Here is a 10,375-nt window from a genome sequence, read left to right on the forward strand (position 1 = left end):
AAGTTGTCCGGATTTGCGAGTTCCATCATGCGAGAGCTACCTGAGAAGCTGCAAGAAGCTGATTGGTGCATGTGTTCAGAGAACACCCCACATCAAGTCTTTAATTTCATTAAGTTTTGTAAGGTAATGCTAGAAGGGCTGACTACCGACCTTGCTACGGTTCGGAAAGCCCATAAGCCATGAGCACGTTGTTTGTATTTGAACTTGGATATGAGATTAATGAAAAATCGCTTTTGAGATTCATTTTTATTGTGTTTCATTTCCTTATTACTTTAAATATTTGCGAACAAGTATTGTGGTATTTCTGAAATGAATGATTGAAACTAACCAAGAGTTTTGCAAACAAAATGCATCCATACATGCATTCATACATTTTCAAAAAAAAATAGAGTCTCATTCCGCCCTTTCTTCCTCCAGTTTCACGCTGAATTTTTAACACCAGTATAATACTCGCGCCAGAGCAAGACAGAGAATGGCTGAACAAGAACAAGAGAGCGCCCGAGTTAGAGCTGAACTAGACGAAATCAAAGGAGGCATGTCCCAAATGCGAGAGATGCTGCAAGCTTTAACCTTCAGGTTTGAGGTTCCACAAGCGACCGTTATTTCAGATACCACGGGCCCAGCAGTGGAAGTCCCACCTCAGAGGATGTTACCCTCAACCCTTCCTCCATATGGGCTACCCTATGATTTCGTCCCCCGAGCGGAGGTGGTGCACGAAATGGGGCAATCTGTCCAACAAGCTGTGCCATTACCAGTTTACACCGACGCACGTCCAGTCATCCATACTGTGGTTCCACCAGCCGCCTATGCTAGGCATGTTCCTCATAATGAAGATCAAAACCACATGTACCAGACTATTGACTCAACTGTTGCTGGTGACGAAGTAAGGCTTGAGGACTTCAGGGAGGTAAAGGAGAACATGCAGCTCCTTGAGAAGAAATTCCGAGATCTAGAAGGAGACCACGTCTTTGGATCTGCTGCCAAAGAAATGTGCCTTGTATCCGGGTTGGTGATTCCAGCAAAATTCAAAACCCCGGACTTCGACAAATACAAGGGGCACACTTGTCCAAAAAGCCATCTCATCATGTATTATCGAAAAATGGCTGCACACGTGGAGGATGACAAGCTGATGATCCACTGCTTTCAAGACAGCTTGAGTGGGGCTCCTTCCAAGTGGTATCTAAGTCTGGATCAGAACAGGATCAGGTGTTTCCAGAACCTGTCAGACGCATTCATAAAACATTACAAATATAATATGGATATGGCGCCTGACAGAAGACAGCTGCAGAGCATGTTTCAGCATGATAAGGAGTCCTTTAAAGAATACGCTCAGAGATGGAGGGAGTTGGCTTCTCAAGTTGAGCCACCTCTTGCTGAGAAGGAATTGGCCGAACTGTTCATCGACACTGTCCAACCCCAATTCTACGAGAAGATGGTTGGAAGTGCTTCTCTGGGATTCTCCGAGCTTGTTGCTATAGGAGCTCGCGTGGAATATGGTATAAGGAATGGCAAGCTGGCGGTTGTAGCTGGAACTTCAAACGCTAATCAAAAGAAGTTCTCTGGAGGGTTTCCTAAAAAGAAGGAAGGGGAAACAAATGTTGTGACCTTTGGTCAAGGAAGAGCTCCTCCAAGAAGGAAACCACAACAATATCCACCTCAGCAATATGTTCAACAACCAATTCCCTATCAACAACCCATGTATCCCGTCCAGTATGCTCCGCAACCGTATGTAGCTGCCGTGAGGCCCGCATTCAATCAACAGCCTGCTCAGGCTTATCAAGCGCCTCCAGCTTATCGACCAGCTCTAGTTCAACAACGTGCTGCGGCTCCGCCAGCTTATCAACAAGCACCAGCAACTCCTGTTTATCAACAACCGAGAGCTCAAGCGCCAAGGCAGAATGCTCAGAACCAAAATAGGAGACAAGGGGAGAAGGCGACCTTCAATCCAATCCCAATGTCGTACACTGAGTTGTATCCCTCTTTGTTGCAAAAGGGTTTGGTGGTTCCTAGACCTATGGGACCTCCACCTAACCGTCTTCCTCCATGGTACAACCCTAATGCACACTGCCCTTTTCATGAAGGTGCCCCCGGGCATGACCTAGAGGGTTGCTACGCTCTGAAGCATAGGGTTCGTGAGCTAATTGAGAGCAAGATCCTGTCTTTTAAGGACGTGGGACCGAATGTGAAGAACAATCCTCTTCCTCCCCATGGAGATCCTGCAGTAAACGCCATTGAGGATGCCTTTGTTGGTATTACGGTTGATAAGGTGGATGATGTGAAGACTCCTTTGGTGGCATTCCATGCCCGATTGGTGGAAGCTGGCCTGATTAATGTAAATCATGAAAATTGTGAAGAGTGTGCCACACATCCAAAAGGGTGTCAGATGGTGCGAGACAATATTCAAGGCTTGATGGATGAAGGAATGCTTCATATATCCAGTGCCGTGAAGAACGAAGACGTGTTGGTAATTGAACCTTGTTTCAATTTACCCGAACCAGTGGAAATCCCTTACTATAGCAGAAGGGTGGCGCCTGAGAATAGTCATCCGTCGCCTGTTGAAATATGTATGCCCGCACCTTTTCCGTATGAGAGCACCAAGGCAGTGCCTTGGAAATATGAGATTACTGTTGTGGATAAGGTAGTTGATGAAAGTTCAGACGCTGAAGTGACAGAAGCTGTAAGTGAAGACGTCACCAATATTGCAGGAATGAGCAGAATGACCCGTAGTGGTCGAATCTATACGCCCGAATTCAACGTGACTCCTCAGGGGGCAAACAAGGAATCAACAGTTGCAGCTCCCACTAAAGAACCCGAAGTGGTCCAATCCGAAGATGCTGTTGAATTCTTGAAGTTAATCAAGAGAAGTGACTACAAAGTGGTGGATCAACTGCATCAAACACCATCTAAGATCTCTATTCTGTCTCTGTTATTGAGCTCCCAAGCCCATAGGGAAGCTTTGTTGAAGGTGCTTGCTCAAGCTCATGTAACACAAAGCATAACAGTAGACCAATTTGATGGAGTAGTTGCAAATATCACAGCCTGCAATACTTTGAGCTTCAGTGGAGAAGAATTACCTGAGGATGGACAAAATCACAATCGTGCTCTCCATATCTCGGTAAAATGCAAAGATGATGCTTTGGCGAGAGTGTTGGTTGATATTGGATCTTCGCTGAATGTTATGCCAAAGAGAACACTCGCCAAATTATCTTATCAAGGACCAGCTATGAAGCCTAGTGCCTTGGTAGTGAAAGCTTTTGATGGTTCCAGGAGAACAGTGATTGGAGAGGTTGAATTGCCCATATTGATTGGCCCTCATGTATTCCCAATTAATTTCCAAGTCATGGATATTAATCCAGCATATAGCTGCTTATTGGGGCGTCCCTGGATTCATGCTGCAGGGGCAGTTACCTCCACCTTGCATCAGAAAATGAAGTTTGTAGTGGACAATCAATTAATCATCATTTCTGGAGAGGAGGACTTTGTGGTCAGTCACCTTTCATCCTTCAGATACATTGAGGCTGATGAGGACGCTTTGGAAACTTCTTTCCAAGCTCTTGAAATAGCCAATGCCACTTTTGTGGAAATGAAGGACCCTGTTGGGAAAGCTTGTTCATCTTTCGCGTCTCTGAAAAGCGCAAAGTCTAGTATTGAAGGAGGAAACCCTGAAGGTTGGGGTCAGCTTATCGTTATTCGTGAGAAGCATGATCACTTTGGTCTGGGATATGTGCCTTCCGCTGCGAAAGGAGCCCGGGTCCCTGCAAAGGACAACACCCGAAGCATCCAGGAAGTATTCCTTAGCACAGGATTCATCCATGGAGATCAGTTCAATGCAATTGAAGATAGCACCGAAAGTGAAGACGAGCCATGTTTGGTTTACCGGTGTGAGACAGCTTTGAACAACTGGAAGGCGGTTGAGATCCCCGAAATTTTTCCTTTGTCAAAGTAATAATTGTTGTATTTTCCTTTCAAATCCTTAGCTCTACCCAAGGCTAATGGATCATGTTGTAGGGCCCCTTTTCATTTTTCAAATAATCATTATCAATGAATGAAAGATATTTTGTTAAATTCTTATTATTCATTCATTTTGCTTTCTCTTAAGAAAATGGCAATCTTTTCAAAAACAAAAAAAAAACTCTTCATTTATGCATTTTTATTTTTACTTTTCTAAAAGAAATCAATCATTCAAACATGCAGAATAAACGATAACCCCGTTGAATCCAATGACTTTACTACCTCTCATAACTTTGACTCCCCTATCTACCAAGCGGAAGAAGAGGGTGAAGAAGATTGTTACATCCCCGACGAATTGGCAAGGCTGCTCGAGCACGAGTCCAAAGCCCTTCAGCCACATGAAGAACCGGTGGAAACAATCAACCTTGGCACAGAGGAAGAGAAGAAAGAAGTCAAAATCGGTACCACACTTGAAGCAAGCATCAAAGAGAGACTGGTTAAGCTGCTACAAGAATATGTGGATGTATTTGCATGGTCATACCAGGATATGCCAGGTCTAGACACCGACATCGTTGAGCACAAGCTCCCGCTTCAGCCAGACTGCCCGCCAGTAAAACAAAAACTCCGAAGAACAAGACCAGATATGGCTCTAAAGATTCGTGAAGAAGTCAAACGACAATTTGACGCTGGTTTTCTCGCAGTGGCGAAGTACCCACAATGGGTAGCTAACATTGTACCTGTGCCTAAAAAGGATGGCAAGGTGAGGATGTGTGTTGACTATAGGGATCTGAACAGAGCTAGTCCAAAGGACGATTTCCCTCTACCACACATTGATACTCTGGTAGAAAACACTGCAAGATTTGCTGTCTTCTCCTTTATGGACGGTTTTTCGGGATACAATCAAATCAAGATGGCTCCAGATGACATGGAGAAGACCACTTTTATTACCCCTTGGGGAACTTTTTGCTACAAGGTAATGCCTTTCGGTCTCAAAAATGCTGGGGCAACTTACCAAAGAGCTATGGTCACTCTCTTCCATGATACGATGCACAAGGAGATAGAGGTCTATGTTGACGACATGATCGCTAAATCTCAGAATGAAGAAGATCATATGAGCCATCCGAAGAAGCTGTTTGAACGCCTCAGAAAGTTTAGATTACGATTAAACCCTGCAAAATGCACATTTGGTGTCCGTTCGGGGAAGTTGCTTGGCTTCATCGTTAGTCAACAAGGAATTGAGGTAGACCCTGACAAGGTCCGAGCTATACAAGAAATGCCTGCTCCACGCACCGAGCGAGAGGTCAGAGGTTTCCTTGGACGTTTGAATTACATCTCAAGGTTTATCTCACACATGAAGGCCACGTGTGAGCCTATCTTCAAATTGTTTCGAAAAGATCAAGTTGTTGAATGGAATTCTGATTGTCAAAATGCTTTTGAGAAGATTCGTCAATACTTGCAGGAGCCTCCTATTTTAATTCCACCTGTCCCAGGAAAGCCATTAATCATGTATATGACTGTGCTTGAAGGGTCAATGGGATGCGTGCTGGGGCAACATGACGAAACTGGTCGGAAAGAACATGCTATTTACTATCTGAGTAAAAAGTTTACCGATTGTGAAAGTCGATATTCGCTTTTGGAGAAAACTTGTTGCGCGCTAGCATGGGCCGCTCGTCGTTTGAGGCAGTACATGATTTGCCATACTACTTTGTTGATCTCGAAGATGGATCCAATAAAGTATATCTTTGAGAAACCTGCCTTGACTGGAAGACTTGCCCGCTGGCAGATGCTTTTGTCAGAGTACGACATCCAGTACGTAACCCAGAAGGCAATCAAGGGAAGTGTGTTAGCAGAGTATCTTGCTCACCAACCAGTTGAAGACTATCAGCCATTGAAGTTTGATTTCCCCGATGAGGATATAATGGTGATAAAGGATTGTGAGATCCCAGGCCCAGAGGAAGGACCAGAACCAGGATCTCGATGGAAGCTCGCGTTCGATGGTTCCTCCAATTACAGTGGTCATGGTGTGGGAGCTGTTTTGATGAATCCAAATGGTGGCTTTACCCCTTTCACAGCAAGGTTGTGCTTTGATTGTACGAATAATGTCGCTGAATATGAAGCTTGTATCCTTGGTCTTGAAGCTGCAATTAATCTCCGAATCAAGATCCTTGAGGTGTATGGAGATTCAGCCTTAGTGATCTATCAAGTCAAAGGAGAATGGGAAACTCGCAATGCGAAGCTGATCCCGTATCGTGCTCATATTGTGAAGATGATAGAATACTTTGATGATATCACTTTCCATCACATCCCAAGAGTAGACAATCAAGTGGCTGACGCTTTGGCAACATTAGCATCAATGTACCAAGTCAGATTCCATAATGAAGCTCCGCTTATTCGAATCGAGCGAAGAGATGAGCCTTCCTACTGTCAGCTGATTGAAGAAGAAACTGATGGTAAACCATGGTTTCATGATATCAAGCGATATCTTCTAAATCAAGAGTATCCAGAAGATGCTACATTGTTGGATAAGAAAACTCTAAGGAGGTTATCGTCCAAATTCTTTTTTAGCAATGATGTGCTTTACAAGAGAAACCATGACATGGTTCTGCTCAGATGCGTGGATAGACACGAAGCAAACATGTTAATCAAGGAAATTCATGAAGGATCCTTTGGAACCCATGCCAATGGACATGCCATGGCCAAGAAGATTTTGAGAGTTGGCTATTACTGGTTGACCATGGAGTCCGATTGTTTCAGCTATGCAAGAAAATGTCATAAATGCCAAATTTATGCTGATAAGGTGCATGTGCCGCCAACACTACTGAATGTTTTGACATCACCTTGGCCTTTCTCAATGCGGGGCATCGACATGATTGGTGCTATAGAGCCGAAGGCTTCCAATGGTCACCGCTTCATCCTGGTTGCCATCGATTACTTTACTAAATGGGTAGAGGCTGCTTCCTACACCAATGTAACGAGACATGTGGTTGCTCGCTTTATCAAGAAGGAGATTATCTGCCGCTATGGAATCCCAAGCAAGATCATCACCGACAACGGTTCAAACTTGAACAACAAGACAATGACAGAATTATGTGAGAGTTTCAAGATTGACCACCATAATTCTTCTCCATATCGTCCAAAGATGAATGGTGTTGTTGAAGCTGCCAACAAAAATATCAAGAAGATCCTGCAAAAGATGGTGAAAACATATAAGGATTGGCACGAGATGCTACCCTTTGCTTTGCATGGATACCGGACCTCAGTCCGCACTTCAACAGGGGCAACCCCATTATCCTTAGTCTATGGGATGGACGCAGTTCTCCCAGTCGAAGTAGAGATACCGTCCACGAGAATATTGATGGAGGCCAAGCTAGACGAAGCTGAATGGATCCAGAACAACTATGATCAACTTAATCTCATTGATGAGAAGCGTATGACCGCTCTGTGCCATGGACAATTGTACCAGCAACGAATCAAGAAGGCATTTGACAAAAAGGTCTGTCCTTGAGAGTTAAAGGAAGGAGATCTCGTGCTCAAGAAGATCTTGCCAGTACACAAAGATTCACGTGGGAAGTGGACTCCCAACTATGAAGGCCCATACGTTGTAAAGAGAGCATACTCTGGAGGTGTTCTATTTCTCACAACTATGGATGGCGAAGAGCTCAGTCACCCTGTGAACTCTGATGCAGTCAAAAGATACTATGCCTAACAAATCCCGGTGGACTGAAAACCCGAAAGGGCGGCCTAGGCAAAAGTTAGGGATAAAAAAAAGAAAAAAGAAAAAAGATGGTAGCTCGCTAAGTTGAAAACCTGAAAGGGCGACTTAGGCAAAAAAGAGCGTCCCGGTGGATTGAAAACCCGAAAGGACGATCCAGGCAAAAATTAGGGACAAAAGGCATAGACTGCATCGGTTGTCACTGATCAACACAGAAGAGCTAAAAATGGAAGATCAATCTAGTTACTCCGTTCAGAAGCGAGGTCTCGTGGTGTCATTGTTATTAGGGATAGTAGTAGTCATTGCGATTCAATGTAAACTTTTCCCTATTGCCATTTTCAAATTTGTAATATTCCATGGAGCTACGCCATTTGTGTGCTACCATTCTTGAATAAATACAAGTTTGCCCATCAAATTCTATCATTTGCTGTTTTTCTCTGATTTTCTTTGTTATGCAAAACGTCATTTATTTGTTAATAATGAAATTTTGAACTCAAAAAAGAATTTTTCAACATATTGAGAAACACAATTTTGCTTTGACATATGGAAATATTAAAAGGAAATCTTTTGTCTTTCCCTGCAAGTCTCAAGTTGCAAGACTCCCCTTGGATGATCAATATCTATCTCCAGAGAGCACGAATTTATCATTCTCTGGAAGGATTATTGGGCCAGTGTAACTGTTCAGCTTGATAGATCCTCCTTTGATGCATTTACTCACTCCTTCGGTTGAGTTATTGGTGTTGAGGATTCAGTACCTCCATAAAGCTTTCCCTAATTTCCAGTGTATATTGTCAGCATTTGCATTCATACATCATGCATATAAGCAAAGTCCAAATCATGCATAGCCAAAATACACTTTGTGCTCATTTTGCATTGACCCAGGTCACGTTGGTGATTGTTATCCCTTGACCCAAAGACCAGTTGTCGCTAGTATCGTCGTTGGCATCACTACCAGTCTGTTTGTAAGTACATTCGTAATTGATATCTGAAGTTTGGTTGTAATCCATTGCTTCTGGTCAAAGTCCAATTGTTGCTGGCAAGCTGGTTGTAATCCATTGCTTTTGGTCAAAGTCCAATTGTTGCTGGAAAAGTTGGTTGTAGTCCATTACTTACGGTCAAAAGTCCAATTGTTGTTGGCACGTACAGAAAGTTTAATTACCCTATCTTTCCTGATGGTTCCGTGAAAGTCATGTATGACTTATCATCTTGAGGAGTTTCCAGAAGCTTGGAGGTTCTTTGTGTTAGAAAACTCCAATGATGTTCCTTTGTATGTTTTCCAATATTCTCAGGTCATGTATGAACCTATTGGTAAAACTCCCGTGGATTGTTCCCAAGCGATGTCAGGTCATGTATGAACCTGTTAATCGAAATTCTTTGAATAGTCAAGTGTTGTCAGGTCATGTTTGAACCTGCTGTCAGAACTTCTTGAATGTTTCTGTTTTGTCAGGTCATGTATGAACCTGTAAATTGAAATTCTTTGAATGTTCTTGTTTTGTCAGGTCATGTATGAACCTGTTGTTGAAAATTCTTTGGATGCTCCAGCATTGTTAGGTCATGTATGAACCCGTTGCTGTTGAGCTTTTATTCCAATATTCCCAGGTCATGTCTGAACCTGTTTTTGAAGAATCTTTCCAATGTTGTCAAGTCATGTATGAACTTGTTCTAGAAATTTTCTCAAAATGTTCAAGTTTGTTATCCGGTCATGTATGAACCTGTTGATATACTCTCTTTGATTTTTCTGAGTTTGTTAGGTCATGTCTGAACCTACTGTCAGAACTTCTTGATTTTCTCCAGCATTGTCAGGTCATGTATGAATCCGTTACTGTTGAGCCTTTATTCCAGCATTGTCAGGTCATGTATGAACCTGTTGCTAAACCTTTTGTTCCAGTGTCATCAAGTCATGTATGAACTTGTTCTGGAAATTTGCTCAAAGTATTTAGTTTGTCATCAGGTCATGTATGAACCTGTTGATATACTCTTTTTGATTTTTCTGAGTTTGTTAGGTCATGTCTGAACCTACTGTCAAAACTTCTTGATATTACCCAGCATTGTCAGGTCATGTATGAACCTATTGCTGTTGAGTTTTTATTCCAGTATTACCAGGTCATGTATGAACCTGTTTTGAAGAATCTTTATGTTTATTTCAGTGTTGTCAGGTCATGTATGAACTTGTCGATACACTCTTTTTGAATTTTTCTGTTTGTTGACAAGTCATGTTTGAACTTGCTGTCAGAATCGTTCTTGGTATTCCCCAGCATTGTCAGGTCATGTATGAACCTGTTATTGAGCTTTTATTCCGGTATTACTAGGTCATGTCTGAACCTATTTTGAAGAATCTTTTCAAGTATTGTCAGGTCATGTATGAACCTGTTGTTGAACCTTTTGTTCCAATGTTATCAGGTCATGTATGAACCTGTTGTAGAAGGTTTTTCGGGTCTAGTAAGTCATATGTGAACTTACTACCGAAATCTCTTGTACTCTGAATGTTGTTTATCAACTTTCACTTCGATTACTCCCCAGTGTGTGTCTGATTCTCCAGCAGGACTGTCTTCCCCAGCGAGTTTGTTTTCTACCATTTGTCTGTCTCCCTGTGGACCACCAGCATTCCCCACAGATTGGTCTGTCTAGTGGCATCTCCTGTTAAGGGTCCACCATATCCCTAGCAGATGAAAATTAAAAAAAAAAGAATCACGCATCCATGCATATCATATC

The 10,375-nt window shown here is 42.7% G+C and overlaps 1 protein-coding gene across 1 annotated transcript; it reads left to right on the forward strand.

The window, feature by feature from the left end:
- The first annotated feature begins 472 nt into the window (after positions 1–472).
- Positions 473–10,117, forward strand: LOC127123370 (uncharacterized). The gene is made up of 4 exons (XM_051053593.1): positions 473–3,260; positions 3,399–3,484; positions 3,590–3,871; positions 10,064–10,117. The coding sequence occupies exons 1-4, from the start codon at positions 473–475 to the stop codon at positions 10,115–10,117; spliced, it is 3,210 nt and encodes a 1,069-aa protein (XP_050909550.1).
- The last annotated feature ends 258 nt before the right edge of the window (positions 10,118–10,375 follow it).

Source organism: Lathyrus oleraceus, chromosome 2 (genome assembly GCF_024323335.1).
Source record: "Lathyrus oleraceus cultivar Zhongwan6 chromosome 2, CAAS_Psat_ZW6_1.0, whole genome shotgun sequence".
Lineage (NCBI taxonomy): Eukaryota > Viridiplantae > Streptophyta > Magnoliopsida > Fabales > Fabaceae > Lathyrus > Lathyrus oleraceus.